This window comes from Nyctereutes procyonoides, unplaced genomic scaffold, assembly GCF_905146905.1.
Source record: "Nyctereutes procyonoides isolate TBG_1078 unplaced genomic scaffold, NYPRO_anot_genome, whole genome shotgun sequence".
In the NCBI taxonomy this organism is placed as follows: domain Eukaryota; kingdom Metazoa; phylum Chordata; class Mammalia; order Carnivora; family Canidae; genus Nyctereutes; species Nyctereutes procyonoides.
This window is the reverse complement of record NW_026575024.1, coordinates 18,665,676-18,693,342: the sequence shown is the minus strand read 5'-3', so window position 1 is coordinate 18,693,342 and position 27,667 is coordinate 18,665,676. Positions and strand designations below refer to the sequence as shown.

Here is a 27,667-nt window from a genome sequence, read left to right as displayed (position 1 = left end):
GGGAGGGTCCCCAGCTGCTTAGGGCTTGCATTTCTCTGCTCAGGGGCCCATCTGTGGTCGTTGCGGAGAAGTGGTGCTTGTGGTTTTCCGAGGCCTGAGAGGTTATGAGAGAGATGTGGTTTGTGTACGACCACAGCTCTCCTGGGGCCGACCCCCTCCCTGAACTTGTCCCTGGGGGGTCCGCAGTGACCCTTCCAGGTTGTTCCCCAGGGTAACTCCTGCTTCCTCCGTGGGTGGCAGCAGGGCAGGGGAAGGCCACACTGGCCAGAAATCTTTGTTCTTTGCTTCTCAGTCCCTCACCTTGTGAAGGTCTGCCAGAGAGGATCTTCCTCTTTTTGCTTTTTTCTCTAAGGGGTAAAGAAGCTGTGCCCTATTCCTCATTCCCTTCCCTCAGTGGCCAGGGAACCTGGGAAGGAAGGTTATTTTCTCCCACTTTCCAGATGAGGAATGATAGGGTCCCATCCATGCCCATAGGCTTTCAGGTCCCAGGAGAGGCGCTAAGGGTACCTCCAGCCCTGACTCCTGGGGACAGATTCAAATTTCTCCCCAGGGCCCAGGCTGGGGGGCTTGCAGGGTTTCATCTGGACCCCATGGAGTCTCTGTGATAGAAGCCCTGGGCCTGTCCTCAGTCGCATCTGATCTGGAGCCGCCTGTAGGGCCATTATTAAGGATCATAGCAAGGTGGGCCGCCCCAGGTCAGGAGAGTGGCAAGGAGGGACCGCCTGCCCTGACCAATGCTTCCCTCCCCTGCAGTGTGCCGTCAAAGCCCTCTTTGACTACAAGGCTCAGAGGGATGATGAACTGACATTCACGAAGAGCGCCATCATCCAGAATGTGGAGAAGCAAGAAGGCGGCTGGTAAGCCAGGTCCTTGGAGCCAGGGCCTGCAGTGTGTGGGGGGCAGGCTGGGAGGTGGGGGGCCCTCTGTGCACCTCTGCCACCGTATGGTTGTAGTCCACCCTGCATGTGCGTCAGCACTGCTGGCTGCACCCTGGTGTAGGTGTGGGGCCTTGACGATGGGTTTCCCACCCCTTGGGAATCTGGGTGGCTGCTGGGGTCAGCACCATGTGGCTTCTACAGGTGGCGGGGGGACTACGGGGGGAAAAAGCAGCTCTGGTTCCCGTCAAACTACGTAGAAGAGATGGTCAGCCCTGCAGCCCTGGAGCCTGAGAGGGAGGTGAGAACAGAGCCATGTTGCTGGAACAGGGTCCCCGTCCCGACTCTTCTTGTGCACACACCAGTCACATGGTGTGCATGCACAGCCACCAGTCACCCACAGTCCAGTCACACCCCGCTATGGGGTCCGTGCGTTCATGTCGTCGCGTGTCCACTTGTAAGACGTGTGTGTTGCCTGCAGCCCTCCCTCACACGCACATACACAGCAGACATGCTGATGGCCCCATGGGCTTTGTTCTCCACAGCACTTGGATGAGAACAGCCCCCTGGGGGACTTGCTCCGTGGGGTCTTGGATGTGCCAGCCTGTCAGATTGGTGAGCCCCCATCTGATTTTCCAGCCCACTGTTCCTCATTGTCAGGCTCTCCTTGGTGGCTCTCTAGGTGTTCTGAGGGAAGAAGCCAATGCCTGCCCATCACAGAGGCTGCTCTCGCAGTCTGGATTCCCTGTGCCTGGATTCCCGCTTGACACCCTAGACTCCTCTCTTCACCTCTGGCTTTGAGCCCTACACACTCACCCTGTGCTGGGCACTGGGGGGGTAATGCAAAGGGCTAGCAGTCTTCAGACCTCTGCAGTCTACAGAGCTGGGGTCACAGGGTGTGCTGGGCATGGAGATGGGGTGGGGCAGGGCACGTGACCCAGGCAAGACAGCCCTGGCCCGCCTTTTCTGGCAGCGACTTCTCTTTGAGCTGTGGCGTCCTCAGCTGGAAAATGGGCCTAGCCCAGCAGCCTTGCTTCCCTCAAGATGTGTGGGGAGGAGGATGGGTGGTGAGGGGACTCTGAGCCAGCACCTGGGCTGTGGTGTGGGGGACACAGAAACAAACACCTTCCCAGCTCTCTCCTCTCGCTCTCCCAGCCATCCGTCCTGAGGGCAAGAACAACCGGCTCTTCGTCTTCTCCATCAGCATGGCTTCAGTGGCACACTGGTCCTTGGATGTCGCTGCTGATTCACAGGAAGAGCTGCAGGACTGGGTGAAGAAGATCCGAGAAGTGGCCCAGACGGCAGACGCCAGGGTGAGAGGCGTCTGTGGGGGCGCAGGGGCTCATGCTGGCAGCATGTGAGCCTATTGGGGGCGAGGCCTGCGGCACCAGGCCCACCTCTAGGCTGGGATCTGCAGAAAACACACATTGCCAGTCCTGTGGCTCCTTCAGGGCTGGGTTTGAGATAGCCATAGGACACCCCTGTGGGTCTAACACGCACCAGGATAAACACAGGGCCAGAGAAGTCCTGGGCTGGAGGCAGGAACCAGGTACCTGGAGGCTCAGGAGGGATGAGTGGTGTGGAGTGGGAAGAGGGCTTTAATGTTGAGGTGTGGATAGCAGGAGGAGGAGCCAGGAAGGTGGGCCAGAGAAGCTAGAAGTGGCTGAGGGGGTGAATGGAGTCTGATGTGTGGAGGGGCAGTGGAGGTACTGACAGGCACAGTAAGAACATGAAAGTGCCCATTGGTTTTGGCAGCAGTTAAGAGTCCTGGTGCCACTACCAGGAACCATGGCAGTGTGGTGGCCAGGGTTGCATGGCTGCGGGTGTCCGGGAGTGTGGAATGGCACGGACAGTGCGCCTCCTCCAGGGCCAGGGGAGCCAGCCGGGAGGAGGGTGGAGGGAGGACTCTTCCACTGAACCTGGGGAATGGAGAGAGGAAAGCACTGTAAGAGGTGAGGGAATTCTATGTGATGGCCGTTTCCTCCGGCTGTCGGTGGGGGTAGAGGGCTTACAGGTCTGTGGCTCTTCTGAAGAACAGGCACCCAGGAGCCATACAAAATGGAAGGTGCTGAGGATTATACTGGCAGACCTGCTGGTTTAGGAGATGGACTCTGGGGACTGGGCTGAAAGAGGAGGGAGTAAGAGTGTGGGTGTAGGAGACCCTGATGGAAGAGAGATGGCCTCTGGGGGCATGAGGACAGGATGGGTCGAGCTTGTGAGTGGCTGTGGTGGGTAGGTGGCTGCACTGGGGTTGGGGGAGGGGAGGTGGTAAGGTTCTTAGGCCTGGGAGGTGGGCAGAGCACACCAAAGACTGAGCCAGAGGCCTGCGTCCCCACCAAGGTCACAAGAGGGAGGCTGGGTACCCAGTGATCACAAAGCATCACTGGAGAGCGTAGCCAAGCCCAGGGCCCTGAGCTGTGGCTAAGGCATGGGTGGTGGTGAGGATCCCACCCTCTGAGAGTCTTAGAGGCAAGTGTGGCCTTCAGGGCAGGGAAGAGGAAGGATGATTCTGGGGTGGGACTTGAGGACAGAGGCCAGTGGGGTCTAGGAGATGTGTAGGGGACAGGGAAGGGCCTGGAGAGCACCTGCAGTGTGGGTGGGGCTCCAGCCTGGGGCTACAGGCTCTGCGTGTGTCACCAGCTCACGGAGGGGAAGATGATGGAGCGCAGGAAGAAGATCGCCCTGGAGCTCTCCGAGCTGGTTGTCTACTGCAGGCCGGTTCCCTTCGATGAAGACAGTAAGGGCTGAGGCCTCGGTGGGGTGGGTTTGGGTGCCCGCCCCCTGCCTCCTGGCAGGTGGAAGAGAAGCATTTCGTCCCTTATGTTGAGGTTGGGGGAGCTGCCTGGGTGGGTGGGCTCTGTAAGCATTCTCCCTGTTTGGCCCAGAGATTGGCACAGAACGTGCCTGCTACCGGGACATGTCATCCTTTCCGGAAACCAAGGCTGAGAAATATGTGAACAAGGCCAAAGGCAAGAAGTTCCTCCAATACAACCGGCTGCAGCTCTCGCGCATCTACCCCAAGGGCCAGCGGCTGGACTCCTCCAATTATGACCCCCTGCCCATGTGGATCTGTGGCAGTCAGCTCGTAGCCCTCAACTTCCAGACCCCAGGTGAGGAACTGCCCACTGGGGCGGGGAGGGGCTCCGCTGGACTGTGGGGCTGGAGTCCACTGTAACCCGGTTCTTCCAGACAAGCCCATGCAGATGAACCAGGCCCTCTTCATGGCCGGCGGCCACTGTGGCTACGTGCTGCAGCCGAGCACCATGCGGGACGAGGCCTTTGATCCCTTTGACAAGAGCAGCCTCCGAGGCCTGGAACCATATGCCATTTGCATTGAGGTGGGTGGTGCTCACTGAGCTGTGGGCTTCAGGGTGGGTTGGGGTTGCTCTGCTGGGGCTCGTTTCCTGAGTCAAGGATGGGGTGTCAGTGTGACTGGGGAGGGGGCAGTGGACTGTTTTCTGAGCTCGAGGAAGGAGTGACCATCCTCTGAGGCAGAAAGGCAGGTGCCAGCCTCCTCCGTGGGGCTAGGCCCAGAGTGGCAAAGGCCCAAGGCAGGTGGGCCAAATGTGGCCAGTTCTTAGCACTAAAGAGTCAGGCTGTCCAGTGAGGAGGCCAAGCTACGGGTAGCCACTGCCTGGCTGAGCAGGAAGCTAATGCTAGCGGTCAGCCACTCGCTGGGGCTACTGGGCTTGAGTGACAATGACGCCTGCCCCCAGTTCTGTTTTAGAACAGTCCCTGAGCACCAGCCGGGCAGCCTGTGCTGTGGACTTCAGGGTCTGGGGGCTGAGAAATCTGGAAGGAGGGCTGAGGATAGCACAGGGTGAGCATGTGCTCCTTCCCTGAGAAGACATTTCTGTTTTCTTTTCCTGTGGGGACATCGTTTAAAAGATGTCCATGTTAAAACAGACATGGATTTAATGAGGTAGGTTTCCAAAGCCACTGCTCTCAGTGAGCCACGTATAAGGCCGCCTCTGTGGGGCCCAGCAGAGGGCGCACTGCCTCCACTGCATGGTGAGGTCCCGGAGGGAGCGGGAAGGGGAGTCCCGGGCCCATCTTGGCCTGCCTTCCAGGTGCTGGGGGCTCGGCACCTGCCAAAGAACGGCCGAGGCATCGTGTGTCCTTTCGTGGAGATTGAAGTGGCCGGAGCAGAGTACGACAGCATCAAGCAGAAGACAGAGTTCGTGGGTAGGTCTGCCTTCCCCACTCACCCCACCCTGAAGGCCCCTCCACGCCAGCAAGCCTGTCCTCTCATGGCGGTGGCCTGAGGCCTTTTACCCTGACTTTTACAGTGGACAATGGACTGAACCCTGTGTGGCCTGCCAAGCCCTTCCACTTCCAGATCAGTAACCCGGAATTCGCCTTTTTGCGCTTTGTGGTGTATGAGGAAGACATGTTTAGTGACCAGAACTTCCTGGCTCAGGCTACATTCCCGGTGAAAGGCCTGAAGACAGGTGAGGCCTTTCCTAGGGACAGGGCCTGGGCTCTAGCCCGGGGGCCGGGGCAGGTGGGGGGCTCCCCCTGCCCAGCTGCCTCCTGGGCTGAGGGCCAGGCCTTCCTCCTTCCAGGATACAGAGCTGTGCCTTTGAAGAACAACTACAGTGAGGACCTAGAGCTGGCCTCCCTGCTTGTCAAGATCGATGTGTTCCCTGCCAAGGTAAGGGTGGTGGGGGTGGCGGGGAGCCTCTCCAGGCCCCAGGAGGTGCTGACCCCTCGTGCACTGCTGTTGTTGAAGCAGGAGAATGGGGACCTCAGTCCTTTTGGGATGTCTCTTCGGGAGCGGGGCTCTGATGCCTCAGGCCAGCTGTTCCATGGCCGGGCCCGTGAAGGTTCCTTTGAGGCCCGCTACCAGCAGCCATTTGAGGACTTTCGTATCTCCCAGGAGCACTTGGCAGACCATTTTGACAGTCGGGAACGGAGGTGAGGGGATAGAGGATGGGGGGCATACTGGAGTGATGGGAAGGAGCGCCTGCTGCCCCTTCTGGGTCCTTCTCTTGCATCTGTGTAGAAGTTACCCTTGTCTGGCTTTGGGCTGTCCCACTGGACTGGAGGCCCCACTGCTGATGAGGACACGCCCTCCTTTCTGTCCAGGGCCCCACGGAGGACACGGGTCAACGGAGACAACCGCCTCTAGTTGTGCGCCAGCCTCGTTGAGAGCAGCAGGTGCCGCGTGCCTCCTGGAGTGCCATGAGCTGGGTTCTTGGGAAGTGGCCTGTCGTGGCAGCCTTCCTGGCCCTGAGGCCTGGAACCTGGATTCCAGCAGTGACTGCTAGACAAAGCCAAGCCATGAATGAGATATATCACTGTTTGGGGCCTCCCTGCCGCAGCTCTGGGTGAAGGCAAAAACTGTACTGTGTCTCAAATTAATTAAGCACACATATCTGGTCCTGACTTCTGGAGATGGAGCCTTCCATCCGTGGGGCCGGGACCATGGCTGCAGCCCCTTGAAGAGAGAGGCTGCCTCAGCCCGCAGCTCGGGAGGCTCTGAGGAATGGCTGACCTTTCTAAGAGAGGAGCCGCAGCCGCCTCACTTGGCCAGGGAAACAAACCCAAGTTTACATTGTCCTGTAGCTTTAAATCTCCAGCCGGGCAGGGGTGGGGGCATATACCCCCCGCAGTTTGGCCCCCCCGGAGCTGGGGCAGAGGAGCACAGGACCTGCCTGCAGAGGGGCCCCGCCTGCTCGAGGAAGACGACACAGCACAAGGGCGCGCTGCCCGTGGCCGGGGACTGCCCAGCCTGCAAGATACAGGGGATCATGTTAGAAATAGCAGCAGTGGGCAGCCCAGGCTGCCACTCGGGCCACTGGGTGAGGGGCCTGAGGAGCCGAGCCCCAGGGAGCTGCCTGGAGGAGGGACAGCAGCACCTCAGGATCATGGGAGGAGGAGGAGCAGGACCTGGACGCCCCGTACTGCCATGGGCTATACCACCTGCCTGCTGCCCGAAGCCAGGGGCTGGCCCCAAGGTTGATGCTCTGGATGCGAACCTGGAGTCCAGAACTGCTCACCAGGATGCCAGAGTTTGGGGATGTGCTGGCCCAGCTGCACGGCAAGTCCTGCCACACAGCAAGGGAGCCGCCCGAAGGCAGAAGGTCTAAGAGCGCCATCGACAGCCTGGAGGCCTTTGTCGGAGACGGTGCCGGTGGGGCCAGGATGGCCGGGATGGAGCAGGTCACGGGCCACAGCAAGGATGTTCCCCAGTGCATTCAGGAAGCCCCTGCACACACAGACATGCCTCCTTCCAGGCGCCCTCCAGCAGGCCGGCTAGGGGACCCCCACCCCTACTCCACCCCACCCCCGTCCCAGTTCAGACTGAAGACCACTCTCCCTGTTGCAGCAGAAGACCTGGGATCGAAGTCTGCAGACAGCACTGCAGGAGGATGCGGAGATGATCCTGAGTGTTCGTTAAACCAGTTGAAAGTCCTGTTACTGGGCATCTGTGATGTTGGAGATGGAATTTTAAAGGTTATTTTTTTTGCACACCCCATTTCTCACTATCTTCATTATTTCATGTAGGTGTATGATTTTCTAGGTCTTCCACTTCTAACCAGAAAGCTGCTTGGTTGGGGTGGGGAGCAAAAATGAATGAACTTGTCTGTGCACTGTGGCAGAACTGTTATTTTTATGGATTTTACAGCTCAACTAACAGTGTTACTTTTCAAGATTTATATATTTATATACTCTTAAGAAAAACCACTGAGCCGTTAAAGCCTTGTTATTATTCGATCCTAATAGTGATTCCGTTTTCTATAGCTTACTTTTAGGGTAGAAGGTAAATTATTTAACATTCTATTAAACTTTCCATATCATGGATTGTAAACCGAAGGAAATCATACAATTTCTGAGAAAATGTATTGGTTTATTTAAACCTAATTCCAAAGTTGTCTTTGCAAGTATGACCTCCCAGTCTTGTCCATAGCAAACATATCTCTATATGGTTGCCAGTGTTTGGTTTATAATTTAAGTATTAACAAAAATCTTAAACTTTATGGGAAAAGCTTTACTTCTGAAAAGGACTTTAAATGATGGCAGTACTATTTTCCTTCTCAGTAGTATCATACGTAACTAAGTTACTTCCTCCTGCTCTTCACCATGGGAGGGAAGTCTTGAGGCAGAGCCCAGGGGAGGGGAGGGCGGGAGAGGGGGAGGCTGTGACCTGTCCTGTGGACATACCTGTCCTGTGCTGTGGGGCCGCTGGGACTGTGGACCATAAGGCTGTCAGGGATGGGGTAGGGGCGGGAAGAGAAGAAAGAGTAAAGCCTATTCTGACAGGTGGTTTTCTGTATGCTTTCCCTTAGGAATGAAAGAGGGTTAAGGAATTGCCTGCTTTGTGGGAGGTGTGGGGACAGCTGCTGTGCAGCCAGCCACTTCTAGCTGTCTAGCTGGGGGAAGGTGTGGGAAGGCAGCCCCACTGGAGGACAGGGGGGCCAGGCCCATGGGCACAATGGTGTCCCACAGCACGGCCAGTGCTCGGCCATTCATGCCAGCTTCTTAGGGTCTGACTGCCAAATAAGCCAGCCCCCATCCCTTTGGGTGCCCTCATGGTGGGGAGGGCGGCTCGGGAGAGCAGGTTGTCTGGAGACTTGGTGACTCTGGACAAGTTGCTAGGTGGTTATTCTGCAGAGCAGGCAGGTTGGGAGGTTTTTGGCAACTTCCAGGTCAAGCAGATCCTCCCCTCTGGGCTCTGAGGTGCGGTGAGGCCATGCTCTGCTCTGACTCTGACTCCTCTGCAGAGGGCCTGTGGGGGTAGAGTGTAGCCACTGGCCTCCCTGCGTGCAAGCCCGAGTTCCTGTGTCCTGTCAGTTCTGGAGGTGAACAGGAAGCAACCAGAGAGAGTCCCTTCCCAGTTCCATAGACACCTCTCCTTCCAAAAAAACCTACAGCTTCCAGAAGTAGGTTGAAAATCCTCAAGAGCTTGCAACCAAATCTCTGTGCCCAGACCTGATTGAAAAGGCCCTGCCCTTACCGTCCCCTGGCTCTGTGCTGGCGTGGATCAGAAATGCGTGCACACAGCTGCCCGCCTGGTGGGTGGGTGGGGCAGGCAGAAGAAGCCAGCCCGGGGAGCCTGAAAAGATTGGTCACTGAAAAGATGCAGACACATATAATCAGTTGGTTCTTAAAATAGTAATTACTACACCCCTGGTGTGATAATGCATATACCAAACGAAGCATGGAGAGACCAAGATTTTTTAAGTCCAGTCCAATGGTGATTAGGAGTTCTAGGTTCCAATCATCCCTTTCTTGTTTGACAAGTCAGACCATAAAGACCTAACACTTCCCAGGTTACAGATACCGTAGGCCCCTCTGAGCACCCCCACCCCGGAGAACTGGATCAGTTGGGAGCATTCCTGCTCCTCCACTGCACTGGCTTGCCAGCATCGGAGCGCCTACTGCTCAGGCTCTTGCTGGCCCCTTGGCTTTCTTCCTTGAGCTCCTCTGACCTACTCAGAAGGATGGTCCTTTTCCCACAGACAAGGTGGGTGGGGGGAGTTAACCTGGACTTCCCTGGACCAAGTTTTCTCACTTCAGATTCTTGTGGCCAGGGGAGCGCTTTCCTGTGAAGGAAGCGGTTCTGTGCCAGCCCTTTAGTTAGGGGCCGCCTGTCATCACAGGACATGCTTGGCTTACTGGTGTTGATCACCTTTATTTTAATCAGGACATATGTTCACTTACTGAACAGGTGTCTTTCTGGAGAATGACATTGGGAGGAAAGCTCTTGCTGCCCCTGTGGTGGCTTCAGACCTGAAGCATGCCTGTCTCCTGCCTGCCACCCCCCCCCAGCTCCCCTGGGACACTGCCCTTGCCTTTCTTCGATGCCAGTGCCCTGATCCTTCCTCCTAGCGGCAAACATGACAACCCCCAGTTATGCAGATATACTGATCACATTCACCCCGCTTCCTCCAGCCAGCCCTGACCTCATCGATTGCTGCGTGAGGCCCCACAAGCAGGTGGGGAGGCAGCTTGAGGTGGCACTGCCTCCCACCCACTGGGTCAGGCATCACCTGGGAAGCTCCTGAAAAACACCAGTACCCAGAGCCCTGCAGGTATTTTTCAAAAGCTGCTCAGATGAACCGAATGAGACCCCGGTTTGGGCAGAGTCCCCTGTTGTCTCCGATAGGAACTACCCCCGGCTGGCTGGCTGGCAGACCGGGGACAAGCAGGCTGCGTTCCAAGGGGCAGGCCTGGACTTCTCATCCAGTGGACACGTGCACACAGCACTACCTGCAAGATCGGGCTTTCTAGAGCTTCTGCAAAGAGCAGGCAGGCCAAGAACACCTCTCAAAAGGCTGCCCTGTAACGAGCAGGCAGGAGTGGTTTCGGACCCCAGGTGAGGACAGTGCCCTTAACAAGGATCTGTAGCCCTGAGCAGAGAACACAAGGCCCCCCTCCTGACCACATCCTGAACAACACCTGAAGGCTGGGGCTGGTTAGGAACTCCACCGTCGTTTGATTTGAGCCCCTATCCTCCCACCATGGCTGTTCTTTGGAAGGGAGAGACCAAACAGCGGCAGCCTATCCCACCAAATTAGAACAAAGTAAGGTCCTGCCTTCCCTCAAGGGGTCCAGCCCTGCGTCAGGCTGCCACCCCTCACTGGGGCCTCTATAGTCCCCCCCCCCACTCGGGGGACTATCCCTGGGGACTATCCTATCCCTGGGGTCCCCTATCCCTGGGTACTTGGGATCAGGGGTCAGGCAGGGCTTGTTTCCTGCCTGTGGACCATGCAGCAGCCCCACGGAAGCTCCTGGCAACACCCCGTGGGCTTCTGCTACCAACTCTCCATCAGTGTGGCCTGGAAGCCACTGCCTGAGTCTGCACCCACCCTGGGGGCCTGGCTGATTGGCTTCAGGGTCCCGCACCAGGTGGGGCTAGCTCCCAAGCACTTGCCTTACATGTGACACAAAGCTGCTTTCCCAAGGCCTAAGCCGGCCTTCAGGAGGGGACAGTCAGGGACAGGCCCTGGGGTCCACCAGGGGCAAGAGCCGCTGGCCTACCGTGGTATGTCTCTGCCCCGGCGGACCACCCCAAGGCCCTCGACCACCCAAGGTTAGGTGCTCTGAATCTTAGAAATGGGGCTTTTAGCATTCCTCCAAGGCCCCTCCTGAGCACACAGGGCTCTTCTCTGGGGAAAAGACAGGAAAGAAGGACTTGCCAGCGTCCTTTCACCAGACGCCTGACGACTGCCCGTCTGACTCCTCTGCCTTTGTCTAGGTAGCGTAATTTCTAAGAACGTCACAGTTCAGCACGTGGAAGCCAGTGCCACGGACACAGCAGCGTGGGAGGCGGTGAGTGCAGCTTTCCTGAAATGGGCTGAGTTTAAGGTCGGGCTTGCCCACTGAATAAATCAGATGTCAGGTGTTTTTAGTTTCTCAGGCTCCCCCACAAAAGAAACTCAGCAGATGTGAAATGTGAAATTTAGGTTTTTATTTAGGAACAATCAAAAGATTTGAAGTACCATTTCGGCCCATACCAAATTGTATAAGCAATTTGGCTCTGCTCCCTCATCCAAATCCACAGATACAAAATCTAGGAAATGTGCAATTTGCATCTTAGAAATAGCAGCATCCCCACAGGGGACCTCATGAGGCCTGGAGACGCAGCCCGGAGAGGGCAGCCCACTGCTCCGCCTCGGCACAGCCGCGGTCCAAAGGCAAGTTACATCGTTCTAAAAGAGACACGTCCCCCCACCCACCCCCCCGGGGGTAAAAATCTCCCACGCCACCCAGGCCAGACCCCGAGTATGCCCCTCAGTTTGGTCTCACACCTGGCGGCCGGGGCCGGGGGCTTCTTGGATAGTTCGGTCAAGTTCCCATTTGCCTCTGGACAAGCAGGGCCAGTGGCCTCTTCCTTAGCACCATGATGATCATGTCTTTGTGCCGCCTCTGGGAGACAGGAGGCGCACCAAGGCAAACCACTCACAGCCATTGCCAGCCCTCCTGTGGCATCGAAGACCAGAAGGTGCGGGGGGGGGGTGGGAGGGGTAGAACCAGGAGTCGGGGCCGCCGGGAAGGACCCCGCAGCTGGGGAAGCCTCCCCGACTTCGCCAGGACTGCTCAGTAAACTTTCAGTGAGCAACAGCCGGCAGGGGGGAGAGGACGCTTGGCGTGTTTCCTCTGTAGTAACCACCCTGGCCCAGTCGGGTCCCCCCGACACAGCTGAACGACAAGGCTGCCCAGAGGCACCACAGGAACCCCCATACACGGGGGACGGGGCGGCACCCCTTCTCACTGGTCACACAGAGCGCCCGCTGACCATGCAGGGTCCTGCTGAAGGCAGCCGGGCTCCCCCTCCAGCCAGTTCCTGGCAGCCTGGCGCTCCCGGCCCACCAGCATTTCAAGCAAACTGCCAGGAGACTGCTGGACGGGCAGGGACCAGGGATGGGTGACAACCTCTCTCTTTAAAGGCAAATCACAGGGATCCCTGGGTGGCGCAGCGGTTTGGCGCCTGTCTTTGGCCCAGGGCGCGATCCTGGAGACCCGGGATCGAATCCCACGTCGGGCTCCCGGTGCATGGAGCCTGCTTCTCCCTCTGCCTGTGTCTACTTCTCTCTCTCTCTCCCTGTTTGTGACTATCATAAATAAATAAAAATTTAAAAAAAAGTAAAGGCAAATCACAGACCAGCCACCCAGGGAGCAGAGTCTCACCCTCTGCCAGCGCATTTCCTCTGGGGTTTGGGCCTTGGGAGAGATCCTGCGTGTGCAGCTTTCTCCATTCAGACTCTGAACAGCCTCTACCCTGGACAATCCACCTTCGGCTCCAGCCGAACACCTCAAACCCTTCTAAGTCACCCACTTGTCTTGGAGAGGAAGGGCAGGCCTAGAGCATCAGCCAAGAAAAGCCCCTAATGCTTGAGTGCTCGGGTGTACATGTGAGCACGCGGCAGAGCCGGGCTCCGGGGGAGAGGCACCTACAGCAAGTCAACACTCAGACGCTCATCACCTGCCCCCGGTGGGCAGCAGGAAGACCCCCGACAGACAAGGCCAGCTCGTGCCCCTGGAACAGTCCTGCCGGCTGTGCGCACCCTCCCTCTGGCTCCGAACCGAGCAGCCACCAGGGCCAGGTTGTGGGGGCCGCGGAAGCCTTGGGCCGGTGACAGCCAAGCAGGAGGTTCTTTGTGGATCCTGGCAGGCCTGCGAACCAAAAGATAGGATTTTTAAAAATCAAGGCAGCGGGTGCTTGCTGCTACCCTCGTCCATGTGGTGACCCAGGCCTGCTGGCCCAGGCCAGACGCTGGTTTCCACCCCTGCTCTGGACTCTGGCGGAGAAGGCTTGCTGCCCGCTGGGGCCGGCTGTCAGCTCTCCAGTGTGGGGAAGGACCAGGACCCCGTGCAGAGGAGAGGAGGTCAGCGGCCCGTCTCGACGTGTGCTCAGGACGACAGAAAAGCAGGCTCTTGATCCCCCCGAGGGCCAAAATACCCTGACCCCTGGCCTCACTCCCGCGCACACCTGCTGGGTCACTTCCAGAAACCCCTTTCCAGGACAACCCTGTGCCAGGAGCACCGCAGACTCGGGCAGAAACAAACGCTAACCGAGGCCTCTCCATTCCGTCTGGAAGTGGAGCGGGGCTGGGTAGGCAGCGAGAAGCACCCACAGTCGTCACTTCCGCGGTCACTTGGCCCAAGCACAAACCCCACTTTGACAAGAAGCTGCCTCCAGCCTCCTCAGCCCTGGTGTCGCACAGCTTGGCTGTGACAAATGGCCAGAGAAACATCATGATGGCCTCAGACCACAGTCCGGCTGGGGGAGAGGACGATGAGGGGGCGGCTCGGGCTCCCCCACCCTGCTTTCTCCAGGGCAGGTGCTCCCCCAGCCACACCCACTTGGCCCCCAAGGTCTGGGCAGGAAGGCCGGGCGAGCCTGTGCTCCTCAGGAAAGGGCGCAAAGGAAGCAGAGTCAGGAGACGTGGAGACGGGGCTCCAGATGGGAGGGCGCAGAGCCCGGCCGGTTAGCCTCCTGGCTCAGGCAGCCGCTGGCTCTGGCCCGGAACTCAGTCACGTGGATCCTCGCGCACCTATGGGATCTTTCTTCTCCAGCATTTCTTCCCCTGCACATCGAGGGACTAAAGGAGAATTTAAACTTAATACAAAAGGTGGGCCAAACCAATAACCTGCCCCAGATCAACTCTGAGCAAGGAAAAAAGGGGAGATGAGAAAAAGCCCAAATTCCAGGTTTGACTTGGTTTCAGGCTTTCTTCTTGGCCGGTTCTCTGCCCTCACAAAATGCCTGGATCACCTGGGGCTGTAACGGTTAAAGTGACAAAGCTGCTCTGAGAAGAGAAGAGGAAGACAGAGGCGACAGGGCCGGAGACCAGGCAGCACAGGCGGGAGCTGCGTGAGGATGTGCAGGGAAAGGCCAGCACCCACCCTCCCTGGAATCAGCCTGGCACAGATGTCCCAGAGCCAGAGGGGAAAAGGAGGTGACACGAGACCTATCACTGGGCCACTGACTGAGGTTGAAGAGCCACATCTCAGCCTGGAAACCATGCGGAGACTTCCTGGTGGGACAGCCTCCCACGGCCAGCTGGGATGCCGCCATCCATGCACTGGGAGCCCACAAGCTCCACCAGCTCTGCCCGGCTCCCACAGCCGTGCTTCTGGGGAACAGGGAGCAGGGCCTCGGGTCAAGGCGCTTTGGTCCCCCGGGACAGCCGCCAGTCACTCGGCCAAGCCAGGAGCCCCAGGTCACACAGCGCTACCAAACCCCAAATGCCAACAGGCCATCCAACCAGGCCCTCTATTTCAGGAACCGGAGGCTCCTGAAAATGAGAACCCTCCTCTCAAATCAAAACCCTCCTTTAATAGTCAAGAATTAAAATAAGTAATCAAAAATGTAAAGTATGTGTGTATCATAAACCCAGACTTCCTTTATCAGAATGGTGATCGGGTTTCACCTATTACAACAGAATCTACAACCCCATGTAAAAAATATAAGAAACCAAACATGTGCCAGACATAGGTGACAAGAAACACTGAAATATTTTACTATCTCTGACGAGTCCACGTGCATACAAAGAGGGGAAAGATGAGTCACCTCATACAACAGGCTTTTCTTCAGGAGAGACTAACCCCACCTCTCAACTCTTCAGCCCACAGACCGCCGTCTGCCTGAGGCGCAATCACAGACACCCTTCGACAGCATGCAAAACCACAGTGAGGGCCTGCTGCTGCGGTCCCACACCCCCAAACTCCGGACCTGTGTGGGTCCGTGTACCAGGTTGGCTGTGCTCCCCAAGCACCCAGAGCCCTGGGCACCTGCTCACCGACCCTGCCGGCCCTCTTGCCATCACCTCTGATCGTCTGATTCTTCTGATTCTTGCAAGTATAGGGCTCCAACCCCACCGTCTGCCCTGGTCCAGAGCGCAGTGAGGAGGAAGGATGGTCTCGTCTGCGGGGCTCCTTACCTGGGCAGTCCTGCCATTGTGGGATGGCCCTGGCCACTGGGCAGGGCTAACCTCTGAGGAAAACCCACCCAGGCGGGCAGGCCTGTAGCCTCTCCACCTTCTAAAGCCGGGCTGGTGCCGAAGCCGGGTTGCTACGTCCTGCACGAACTTGTCCACCATGTAATTTAGTTTTTCTTTTGCTGTTTGGGTTGTAAATGATATAGGAGTATAACTTAAATAACCAAGAAAATCCTCTGTAAAGCCCCTTGTGCAGTGCATGCGGGGCTCTGGGAGTGAGGCGGCAGGATGGGGTCTCAGGCACTCAGACGGTTTCCGGCCGGGCGGCCTCAGCTGCTCCCAGGGGACCGGCCTTCCCTCCAACACAGGCTACCTTCCCCAACAGCCACCTCAGATGTGCACTTTATCAGAAAATATCAGATGAGTATCTGTCCTGTATCTATGTGTATATATAAATTAATCTGCACGTACATAAACGCTAAAGGAAAAGCTCCAGGTGTCTGTTCTCTGAAGGAAGGCAATCGCTCGCCAATTCTGCCGAGACGTCTTTGGGGCTAAAGAGCTTCATGCTCCGATGGAAAGGACACAAACAAGGGGCACAGACTTGCCAAGTGCTCACATGTCACATTTGAAACAACTACGAGGTGGTCCCTGCTGGGCCCAGGAGAGCAGAAGACACTTTAGAAGAACGGGGGCTCAAGGGCTTTTGGTTTCCAGGGAAAGCCCTCTCCTGGAAGGCAGAAGGGCCACCTCCATCTTCCCCTTGGAGCCAAGCCAGCAAGATGCGTCCCCTGGTCCAGCTCCCGGGCGGGCGAGGAGGACAGTGCCACCCCCCATGGGCTGTTGTGCCCAAGCCCCTGCCCTCTCTCGGGGGCCCCTGGTGCCGCCCACCCTGCCCTGACCGGGAGGAGCAGGCTTACAAGGCCTCGGTGCTTTGGGAGGCAGGTGGTCTCCGGGAAGTGAGCGGAGCTGCGGGGGACATGACTTCTGCTGCCCCGTCTTCACTTGCCGCAATCAGAGCAGCCAGTTTGGGGGAAATGGGAATTTACCATGTAGTACAGCTTTGTAAGCCAGTTTCCCAGTGTTTCAAAAGCACCTTTTCCTGTGATTTTTCTCAATTAAAAAAAAAATGAATATGAGGATTAGGCTTAAGTAGACGATCTTGTTTCCAAATCTGGGGACATAGTGCAGAACTTAACATCCTCAGCAAGGCCTGTCTAGTGATATCCAGCACCCAGGCAGGCCCTCAGCGGGGGGCCCCGAGTCCTCCAGGTGTGCTGCCAGGAACCCCAACGTGTTGGTCTCTGTACGCAGCACCGCCCCAAGTCCCCAGATCCCAGCAGCGCTCACTCCTACTCCCAGCCGAGTGCGGGTCTTCCTTCCCAGACACAGGCAGCCTTGAAGTGAGTGCGGGTCAAGGGCTCCAAAAAACCACAGCGGCCAGAGCCACATGCTGGGTCCATGCACCTCTACTTTCAGCCCTGCCTGTTTCTTTTTCCAATTTTCCTCTCACTCTCAACACATCTAGATTGAAAGAGAAACAAGAACATGGGCACATAGGTCAGTACATCAGGTTTAACAACAAATGCTTCTTTAAGTTGATCTGATAACTGAAAAGTTCTGGTCCATGATTCAAACTCCCACAAACAAGCAGAACAGCTGGAACCACGTACGAGGGCGGTGAGCAAAGGCTACCTGGTGAGCAGTGGGTTTTCAGCTCACAGGTGAGGGCGGTCCCCGCTGATCCGCCCACGGGGCAAGGCGAGCAGGTGGCCCGGTGCTGGCCGCCGGGGTGGAGGCCTCTGCAAAGGTACTGCCTTCCCTTGAGGGGTGCACAGGGACGGCTGGGGCTTCAGACTGGTGCGCCCTGCCCACTGTGCAGGGGACACGCGGCCCAGGGATCTCCAGAGAACAGACACAGGGCGTTTTCAGAGATGATGTAAAAGACAATGTACTGCTTGCTAACCAAAGTTTCTATGTAATGAAAGTGTTTATAATCTGATGTTTTATTAAATGTGTATAGGCGGATTTATATGTTAAAAACTTGATTCCGTGTCTATGAATATGAAATCTGAACTATTTTATCCACTGGAAGGCAAAGGAAAGGCCCTACATCGTGGGAGGAAGAACTGACAAGAACTCTACTCTCCCCGCTGGCTTGCTCGGTGGCGGCAGGCCGGAGGTGGCGGCGCGCTCTGGGCTGGTGGCGAGGCCTCCAGAAGCTCTCACGCATGCCCAGCGATGGGCATGGGGACAGCACGTGGCAGCAGCGGAGAGTCAGGTTGAACCCTTCCACATGGCAGGCGGCGTCCCGGACTGGCCAGTCCTTCAGAGTAATCAGTTCAAATTCAGTCTGTTTCTGAGGAGAAAACACAGGCCTGTCACCTCCACATCAACTGCCACCTGCACAGCCCCTGAGGCAGCCTGGTCCTCGCTGTGCTTTGGGGACCTCTCAATGCCGGGAGCAAGGCTCTCCTGCCAGCCACCTCCCAATCCTGCAGCCCAAGGGCCGGTGAAGGAGAGTGTGCAGGGTAAGGACCTACAGGCTCCCCAGGGACCCACCGCCAAACCCCAGGCGGCTGCCACCTGGGACCCCGTCCCCATCTGCCTTCTCCTGCCCTTCCCCGCCAGCTCTCCAGAATCCATGTTCTCACACGACAGCAGCTGGGGCTAGTGTCTGTACCTTCTGCAGATGTCCTCTACCCCTGAGGTCAAAGTTTGCGGGGTTGTTCAGAGGCCCATCGTCTGTGACACTTGTCGACGTGGCCCTTGCTCCGAGGCTGGCCACAGAGAAACCGGGTACAAACAGACAAGCCCTTCCTGAACCCAGGGGTTATCTGCTTCAGACAGAAGAGGATGAGGCCACAGTGCCCCGTCTGCTGTCCCGCCGGGGACAGAACACTTCACCCAGTGGTGGACCTAGGAGCTGAGGGGGACCAGCGCTTGTGACTCAACCCTACTCATCCCACCTCCAGGTTAGCTTTTTCTTTTTAAATTGTGATAAAATATACATAACATAAAAGCTGCCATTTTAACCATCTTTGAATATACAATTAAATGGCTTTAAATATATTCACAAGGTTGTATAACCAACCACTACCCTCTCTCTCCAGCTACCCAAGAATATACTTCGGCGAAATTTTAATTTAAACAAACAGAAAAAGGAATCAGTTTGTTTTACTGCCAGCAAGCCGGGGGTGGGCATTCCCCGGGCATTCCCCAAGGGCAGGCCCGTGCTGGAGAAGGTGCCCAAGACACCAGCCCTGAGAAGCCAGTCCTGTTCCCTGGAGCCCACCACTCCCCATGAGGGCTTCACTGACTCATGGGGCCCTTCAGGAAAACAAGATCAAGTCTGGAAATATCAGGCCCTAGAACCAACTTCTAAAGGTCCCCAAATCGGAGAATCTGAGAATCCAGACACTTGTTTGGTTTCCACAGCCCCCTGTGAAGAGCTAAGTCTTGTGGCTCCTGGTCATCCTGTGATGAGGCCTCTGGGGAGGCAAACACCCAAGGATGGGGAGGCAAGGGGGAGGCTGGGAACTCTGAGGGTCGGGACCCGATACCCACAATGGGACTTGTCCGTGGCTTCAAAACTATCTTCAATAAAATCATCTTCTGAAGTTTTCTTTCAGGGACACGTGGGTGGCTCAGTGGCTGAGCATCTGCCTTTGGCCCAGGGCGTGATCCCAGGTCCTGGGATCGAGTCCCACATCGGGCTCCCTGCAGGGAGCCTGCTTCTCCCTCTGCCTATGTCCCTGCCTCTCTCTGTGTGTCTCTCATGAATAAAGTTTTCTTTTGAGGGTTAATACCAGGGATATGATCAGGAGAAACTGAGGAACGAAACTCAAGCTTTTGATTCCATGTATGTCTAAGAGAGAAGATGATTTTCCATTACTCCGAATCAGAAAGAGCAACAGAAATGTAAATTATGGAACTTTCATCATTTAAATGAAAGCACTTCCCTTACCTAAGGGCAATCCAAGCGCCGCTTTCCTTTTGCTCGCAGTCCTGAGTTGAATTTCTCCAACAGTCCCATTGCTCTCTCCTACCCAGGGGTTGTGGTCCTGCCTGACTCTGATGGCGCTTTGACCTATTCTCCCACTGCTGAGAAATGACTAGAAAAGCTCACACCCTTGTAGGCTCACTGTGTACCTTCCCCTGCACAGGTGTAAAGACCCAGGAAATATATCGGATCATAGGTCACATTCCTATTCTGCTCCCAGGGCGCCTGCTGAAGCAGCCCAGCCACTGGGTCCCACTGCCAGGGAGCTTCAGGAGGGCAGACGTCCCAGCGGCCTGTCAGGGAGGCCCCCCACCCTCCCCTCAGAGGATGACCCTGGCCCCTGTGGGCTCCTTACCCAGCTGAAGTCCAGCCTGGGGACTCGGGGCATCAAAGGGCTCCGAGCCGACCTCAGGGGCGCCGGGCTCCCACGACTCACTGTTCTCCGACACCTCCGAATACGCGTCCCCCGTCCCTTTGTGCCCAGCCGCGGGCTCGCCGGCGCCCTGGTCCTCACCGCCTGTGTCCGCCACAGCCCGGGTCTCCTCGCCCATTTTCTCCGCAAACCACTGCTTCACCTGCTGGGAGCTCATCTGGGTCTTGTCGCAGAGGCTCTGCAGGTCCTCGTCGCACAGCGTCTTGTGCGACAGGTAATAGCCCTGCAGCAGCTCCCGGTTGCCCGGGGTGACGACCAGCAGGCCTGGGGGGAAGTTGCCCCGCTTATAGTCTTCGTACCACTTGAGCTGGCCGTTCTTCAGGGCGTACCTACTGTCCCCAAACCAGCGCACCACCTCAGGCCGCGGCAGGCCAGTCTGGGCCATGATGGCGTCGTAGTCCTGGGTGCTGGGCCATCGCGTCTGCACGAATAGCTGGCGCAGCAGGTGCCGCTGCTGGGCGGTCTTTTTGCAGCTCGCCTTGCCAGGGGGCTGCTCGGCCGGCTTGCCGGGCCCTTCCTCCTCGGGCTCGCAGGCGCCCGGCCCCGGGAGCTCGCTCCTGCCGTTGGCCTCGGTGACCCGCAGGTTCTTGAGGTTGATCTTGATGGGGCTGACCTTGCGCTCCGCCAGCATGTGGCCGCCGAGCGCTTCCGGGGAGCCATCTTCGCCGGGGACCCTGAGGTCCCCCACCAGCTCCTCGTCCCCCGCCTCGTCCTCCGCAGCCACAGCCACCACCTCCTCCTCCTCCAGAGCAGCGCCCCCATCAGCCCTCCTGGTGTCCTCGGCACCCACTCTCTTCCGCCTCTCTGAGAACCAGCTGTCGATCTCCCTCCGGGTCATCTTGGTTTCCGTCCTCAGGCGGTCCAGCTCGTCGTCGGGAGGAAGAGGGTTCTGCGCAAAACTGCTCTCCAGGGCTCTGAGCTGCTCGGGGGCTCGCTCCTTGTACTTGGTTGGCGTGAAGTCGGGGGTCTGGTGCCAGGCCTGGCGTCTGGCGGAAGGGGGGGAAGCCAGGGTGGACGCGGGCGGGCCGCAGGGCACCTCGGGGGCCTTGGCTGCCGCCGGGGAGAAGGGCGCCTCGGGCCCGGGGTCGATGATGATGGCGCCGGGGTCACCGGGCAGCATGGTCCTGGAGCCCTTGAGGTTCCGGCAGTGGTACCGGCGGTCGCTGAACCACTTGCGCACCTCCCGGGTGCTGAGGCCCGTCACTCTGGTCAGATGCTCCACCTCGCTCTGCCCCGGGAACTGGTTCCGACAGAAGCTTCCTTTCAGGGCGGACAGCTGTTCGTGAGACTTCTTGTTCTTGTAGATGCTGGCGTCCAGGAAGGCTTGGGAGGTGATGCTGGGGCACGCCGTGAGCAGCGACTGGGCTGCGTTGACCACCTTCACGGCCGACGTGGTGTTGGAGCACACAGTGTTAATGGGCGCCACGGTGGGCTGCTTGGGGACCGACGTGACCGCCGGCGGCAGGGCCGAGCTGGGCGCCTGCAGCCCATTGGCCATCAGTGGCTGTGTGACCAGCAGGCCACCCGCTGCGCCCTCGGGCTGCCCCACCACGTGGCCCGGGAGGGCGGCCTGGATGAGGTGCTGCACGCCGCCGGCACTGGCCACCAGGGGCGTGTTGAGGACAGTGATTGTGGGCTGGGGTACGGACTGAATGACCGTATTGAACATCTTTTTCCGGGCGTCCTCGATCTCCTCGGGGGACCAGCTGATGCCCTGCTTCAGCCTCTGGGCTGTGAACCAGATCTTGAGCTGCTCTTCCGGGTACTTGGTGACAACAGTCAAGTAGCAGAGCTCAGCTTTGGTCGGGTAGGGGAACTTGTGGAAGGAATTCTTGAGAAAGCTGTTGGAATCCATGGCCGCATTGTAGGTGGGGATGCTGCTCAGTGGGATCATCACCTTGGGCAGGGACTTGGAAGTGGGCAGCGGCTGGTGGCCGTGGTGCTGGGTGTGCACGGGGGGCGGCTGCTGCAGGGGCAGGAACTGTGCCAGACCAGCCGGCAGAACCGGCACCGCTCCCAGCAGGGGACCATTGGCCACATGCGGCCCTTTTGCCGAGCTGCTGGCTGGCTGAGCAACCGGGACCGCCCCGTTGACAAAGGAGTGATCCCCCTCCTTCACCTCACTCTCCCCAGCTGAGGGGTTTGGTAAGGCCGTGTCACCCACAGGCTGACTGGGGAGGTTCTCCTTGAGTGTATGAATTTTTTTGGCTTCAGCTTTGCCTTTCATTATCTTCATGATTGGGGTTTTGGTAATGATGATTTCAGCCTGTCCATCAGTCCCTTCAGTGTTGGGCTCACCCGATAGGTCAGGAGTGCAGGTGCTCTCAGGGACACTCTGCTCCACGATGACATGATTGTCTGGCTTGGCCACATTCCACACAAAGCTGGCTTCCCCCGAGTGACACTTGGCATTGTGTAGAGAAAGCCCCTCAGGAGTTTTTGCCAGAAAACTGCATTCAGTGCAGACAAAAGTTGGGTCCTTAGTAAAGTCCATGTGCTCTGAGTTCATGTGTCCCACAAACTGGGTTATGTCCTGGGATCTGAAATCACAGTATCTGCAGGAATACGAGTAGCCATCCAAAGTGCTCCGGTGCCCATTGGCCAGGGCGGCGCCGTCGGTACTGCTGGCCGTCTGGGCGACCTCGCTGCTGGTAGCCGGCACTTCAGGGGGCAGCTCCTGCGGGGGTCCTTCGGGCAGAGCTGCGGCGGGCTGGGCCTCCGCACCGGGTTCCTGCAGCACGACGGTCTTCACAGGGATCATGCACGGGGTGGTGGACTTCCTCTTGCTGGCCATGGTGACAATCACTCTGGATGACCAGTGGGTGAGAGCTTGTCCCGTCAAGGGCCTCACAGTGTAAGTCCCAGCTGCTCCATGCCGGCCAAAGAAACAGTTTCCAAAGGCAGTTTTTTCAGTTGTCTGCAGAAAGCAAGCTTTTCCTATTAAACCTAAAGAGGAAGGGGAAAAACAAATGATCATGATCTCTAAGGACTGTGTACTCTGATACCTAGATGCACCCCACTGCTTGCCTTCTCCCATCGGGTCCTTTTCTTGAGAAAGTTCACCAGCAACTTGAATGTGGAGCCCCCCAAACACCAACAAAACAGTACCCTGAAGAATGACCTGGGGATGTTCCAATACTATTTGACAGACTTAAGCCATGTGTTTTGTTTTGTATTTCCCTCTGTATTCTTGTATTAAGTAACTCAGATTCAAAAACCAAGCAACAACAATAACAACAAAATAATCCTCTTTTGGACCTCCAAATTAATTCTGACCATGTCAGAGTGAGAACAAAACATCCTAGTGTAATCCTTGTTTAAATGTTTGGGCCAACGAGGGCTTTTCTTTTCATAGCCTTCCCACATATAAGAACAAGACGCCGCCTCTGCCTCTCCCAAGTCAGGCCCAGAGGCCTAGTCAGCTGCGGTGTGTGAAGAGGGGAGTGGGGAGGCTGGCCGCCACAGAGGCTGGGTCCCCCGCTGTGGCCCTTCCCTGCCTGCTGCCCAGGCCACTGAAGGAGAATCATTCGCCTCAGGTACTGGCTACATCCCGGACCACATCTCGCAGGCAGAGCCCAAGGTCAGAGGGTCAGGGGATCCACAGACCCAGTCTGGCGTACAGCAAGCTGTACGTGCTTTCTCTGTGCGCAGCCACCCCAACCTGTGGCCTCCCCCTGGGTAGGCACTCTACATGTGACCTTGGGTTGTGGTGACCTTTTCATTTCCTTTAGTGCCTTTAAAAAAAAAATAACTTTAAAATATTTGATCCATTTGAAATGTATTTCAAATGCTGAAAATTTCGAATAATTACGATTCTTTTATGAGCTGCCATGAGGAAAGTGTGTCTGCGGCCCCTATTATTAACAGAATATCACCATAATCACCCTTACCTTTCTTTTAGCAAATTGTAATGCTAATAACGACTAAAATAGTAGTAATTCTAATTCCAAAATCACGTCATCATCAGTGTTTAGATATGAAAATGTGAAGAGAATGAAAATATTTCTATTCAAGTTCTTAAATACACACAGCCAACTATTTTTCTGTTTGCAAGCCTCACCCTGATGATCACAGCTTTGATAGATCATTCCTACCACAAAACCAGTTGGGGTGGGACAAGAATAAACACACCAGACCTCACCGCTTGTCACCTTTTGCCTCACTGATCTGAAATGTTAGACACACATTTTAAAAATATTTTTAATTGCAAAGATAAAATATCAGTATTAGATGAAATGGAAGAAAATAAAACCACCTATAATTTTGTATACCCTTCCTCCTAGTCCAGGTATCTTATACATATTTTTGTCATACTGGACACATGCTTGTGTTTTGTTTTTTTTATTGAAGATTCCAGCACAAACATGTTCATTAAATAAGATTTTAATGATAACATTCGATAGCTGCTTCATAATGTCGCACTAGGAATATAATCAGTCACCCTCCTCTGCTCCTGAACAGGCTTCCAGGGTCCCACTCTCACAGTGAAATGACCTCTGGGCATTACAATACATGTATTGTATACAATAGCATGTATTTCCTCTATCAAATTATTTCCTGAGGCTAAATGCACCGAAATGGATTTACCAGCTCAATAAGTATCAATATTTATATGATCCTCTATATACTGTTGGCACACATTTTAAACCAAGTGCTTCACAATTCCAAGTCAGGAAAACTAAGAGTAATGCAGTTACATATTTAGTGAGCAAATCGGATTTTCACTGAGGACATCAAATAGAATACCTGAAGCTGTAAGTGATGTGAGAAAAAACAGGTGAGCTGGATGCCATCAAATTAAACATGGTTGTGCTTCAAAAAGCCACCACTATGGGGGATCTCTGGGTGGCTCAGTGGTTTAGTGCCTGCCTTCAGCCCAGGGCGTGATCCTGGAGTCCCGGGATCGAGTCCCGCATCAGGCTCCCTGCATGGAGCCTGCTTCTCTCTCTGCCTGTGTCTTTGCCTCTCTCTCTCTCCCTCTGTGTGTGTGTGTGTCTTTCATAAATAAATAAGATCTTTAAAAGAAAAAAAAAAGCCACCACTGAGAAAGTAAAAAAGACCACTCACAGAATGGGAGAGTTTATTTGCAAATCATGTATCTGATAAGGGGCTTATATCCAGAATATGTAAAGAAAGATTAAAACTCAACAATAAAAAGACAAATGACCCAATTAAAAAATAGGTAAAGGATTTAAAAAGACATTTCTCCAAAGATGATGTACAAATGGCTGAGAAGCATGTACAAAAGTGCTCAACATGATTAGTCCTTAGGGAAATGCAAACCCAAACCACAATGAGATAGCACTTCACACCCACCAGGACGGCATTCGTCACAATGACATATAACAATGACACGTATAGGCAAAGATGTGGTGAAATTAGACCCTTCATATGTTGCCGGGGAGACGTAAAGTGGTAACAGCCACTTTGTAAATCAGTTTGGCAGTTCTTCAAAAAGTTAAATATGCTATATAAGACCCAGTAATTCCAGTGGTAGGTATACACACAAAAGTAGTAAAAATATATTCATACAAACACCTGTACACAGGTACTTATGACATCATCAGAATAGCCAAAAGGTAGAAACAACCTCATTGTGCATCAACAGATGGATAGACACAAGCTAGTATGTCTATATAATGGATTATTCAGCCATAAAAAGGAATGAAGTACCCATTACATGCCACAACATAGATGGGAACACGTGCACTCCAAGTAGGCAGTCACAAATGCCACCGATAACATGACTGCATTCCCATGAGATGCCCAGAGAAGATAAATCCGCAGTGATGGAAAGTAGACTAGTGGTTGCCAAAGGCTGAGGGGAGAATGGGGAGTGACTGTTAATGGGTTGAGGTTTCTTTTGGGGTGATGACTGCAAAAAAAAAAACAAAAACTATGAATATGCTAAAAACCACTCCAAGGTCAAACCCAAGAGGGGCAGAGGACAGAGTGCTAAAGCACTCACTTCTGTACAAGAGGGGTATCATTCCCACTTCGGAGGTCCCTGCACAGGGGACGTCATTTCTCTGTGATACTGCCCAATCTACTCTGGTATGGTTTACTCCTGCCCTGGGAAGAGGTGAACGGCAGTGGTTGTGAACGTCAGGTTGGAGAGAAGAGAGCAAAGAGGACGCAGGCCTGTCAGCTAAAAGCAGCACCAACACAGAGAAGAGGCCATGTGTTCGCCTGGAGGTAGGCGGCCGGCGGAACTCAGGAGCAGGAGTGTGGGGTCCCTGACAGCACACAGACACCCAAGACACGGTGCCATCACTGAGGCGTGTGGTGGGGCTGGGCTTCACCTTGACTGGGCTTTACCGGGGAGGATGTAAATCACGTTCCTGGTATTTCACTTACAAAGATGGACTTGATTTGGGGAAGAATTCCCTGTCATTCAAAATTAGGTCTCAAAGTACCCCAAACTGTCCTTCAAGTCAATGATCATGGAGAATAGCACTCCTGATGATGCTCTGAGTGGGTCAGTCAGTGGTCAACGCGGAAGGCAGTAGCAAGAGAACAGTACTGGCGGTAGTGGCCACACTGCCCAAGTGTTGTGTTCGCTACTAGAGGAGGCTCTGCATACACATCTTCTCAGTTCACTCTCACAGCAAACTCGAAGCAGGAACTAATCATTCCCATTTTACAGGCAAGAAAGGCAAGGCTCAGAGAAGGAGAGTACCTGCCTGAAGTGTACTGCACAGGGACCCCGGCATTCTGGCTCCAGGGCCTGCAGCCTTAAGTACTCCACGCACTGAGCTCTCTGAGGAACCACAACACTGTTGGAATAAGGGCTGCAGGACTTTCCAAAGTGATCTTTTCCCCCCAATATTTATTAGAAAAATTTTCAAACACATGAAAAAGTTGAAAGAATTCTTCAGTGAACACCCAGGATGCTTACCATGAGGCTATACTTAGCAATGTTACCCATTTAGGTAAGTTTGGGTTTATCTGCCAGATACTTTTAAAAGGGTAGCCAATAAAAGGGGTACTTACAGGGTAAAGCCTAAATTATCTAGAAAACCATTCAACCAGAAGACATTCATGAACCAGCTCTGACAAAAGAGGTCTTAATTACCATGTGGAAACACAGTGTTTCCTAAATCAAGCCCTGAGTGACATAGGCTGATATAAATGCAAGGTTTTATGCTGCCAAAGATTCACAGAGAAGATCCAGATGACAACCGCATGTTTGTCATTCTTTATATAATCTTTTCTATAGTCTGTCTTGAAAATGTCATTATTTTTTTAATGAAGAAATAAGAACAAAAGCCTGTAACTTAAAAAAAAAAAAACCGTCTTTGGGAATTCAGAGTTACTCAATTCAAAGTTGCAGCTAATAGGGACGCCTGGGTGGCTCAGTGGTTGAGCGTCTGCCTTTGGCTCTGATCATCATCCCGGGGTCCTGGGATCGAGTGCCGTATCGGGTTCCCTGTAGGGAGCCTGCTTCTCCCTCTGCCTGTGTCTCTGCCTCTCTGTGTCTCATGAATAAATAAAATATTTTTAAAAGCTGCAGCTAATAATCACTATATTTCAACACCAAAAATATACAGGTGGAGCTTGAAAAAAATGAGTTTATTGATCAAATTCTTAAAGATTTTTTTTTTTTTTAATTCTGAGGAAGGAACTGGAAGGATAGTAAGCTCCACAGGAGGACTCAAATGTTTAGAAATGCGACTTTCAGCAGGTTCTCTCCAAGTCTGGCTGCAGCCCTCCTGAACAGCCCATGATTTATCAGTAAAAATAAGAATCATGGGAGCAGCTGACAGAGTTACAAAAACATAACCACAGTGAGAGATTGTAACATGCTGCTTGTGGTTTTGAAAGATCAAGGCGGCGGCGACAACACCGGGGGAAGAGAACGGGACTATGCCGCCAGGCTGGTTTGATGGATATGGGAACAGTCCGGTGTTCGACAGTAACCAACTTCATATTTGGGGGGTACAGTATGCTACATTGATAGTGCATG

General features: G+C 55.0%; 2 protein-coding genes across 11 annotated transcripts in view; one reads left to right on the top strand and one right to left on the bottom strand.

Moving 5' to 3' along the window:
- The window catches only part of PLCG1 (phospholipase C gamma 1), a 37,474-nt gene extending 29,909 nt beyond the window's left edge, over positions 1–7,565 (top strand). The window contains exons 22-33 of one of the 2 annotated variants that reach the window (XM_055299875.1): positions 754–857; positions 1,080–1,176; positions 1,421–1,490; positions 2,031–2,188; positions 3,516–3,612; positions 3,761–3,985; positions 4,065–4,213; positions 4,946–5,060; positions 5,165–5,326; positions 5,441–5,529; positions 5,611–5,792; positions 5,964–7,565. In XM_055299875.1, the coding sequence (XP_055155850.1) occupies positions 754–857; positions 1,080–1,176; positions 1,421–1,490; positions 2,031–2,188; positions 3,516–3,612; positions 3,761–3,985; positions 4,065–4,213; positions 4,946–5,060; positions 5,165–5,326; positions 5,441–5,529; positions 5,611–5,792; positions 5,964–6,006 (1,491 nt within the window). In that variant the 3' untranslated portion in view covers positions 6,007–7,565. Of the gene's footprint in view, positions 1–753; positions 858–1,079; positions 1,177–1,420; positions 1,491–2,030; positions 2,189–3,515; positions 3,613–3,760; positions 3,986–4,064; positions 4,214–4,945; positions 5,061–5,164; positions 5,327–5,440; positions 5,530–5,607; positions 5,793–5,963 lie in introns of both variants that reach the window. The other variant, XM_055299869.1, reaches the window with a different exon arrangement.
- A 659-nt stretch (positions 7,566–8,224) lies between these two features.
- ZHX3 (zinc fingers and homeoboxes 3) overlaps positions 8,225–27,667 on the bottom strand; it is a 130,644-nt gene continuing 111,201 nt past the window's right edge. For all 9 annotated transcript variants that reach the window (XM_055300173.1, XM_055300223.1, XM_055300231.1 and 6 more), the window contains 2 exons: positions 19,624–22,647; positions 8,225–17,624 (listed from right to left, as the gene is read on the bottom strand). In XM_055300173.1, the coding sequence (XP_055156148.1) occupies positions 17,614–17,624; positions 19,624–22,495 (2,883 nt within the window). In that variant the 5' untranslated portion in view covers positions 22,496–22,647 and the 3' untranslated portion in view covers positions 8,225–17,613. The remainder of the gene's footprint in view (positions 17,625–19,623; positions 22,648–27,667) is intronic.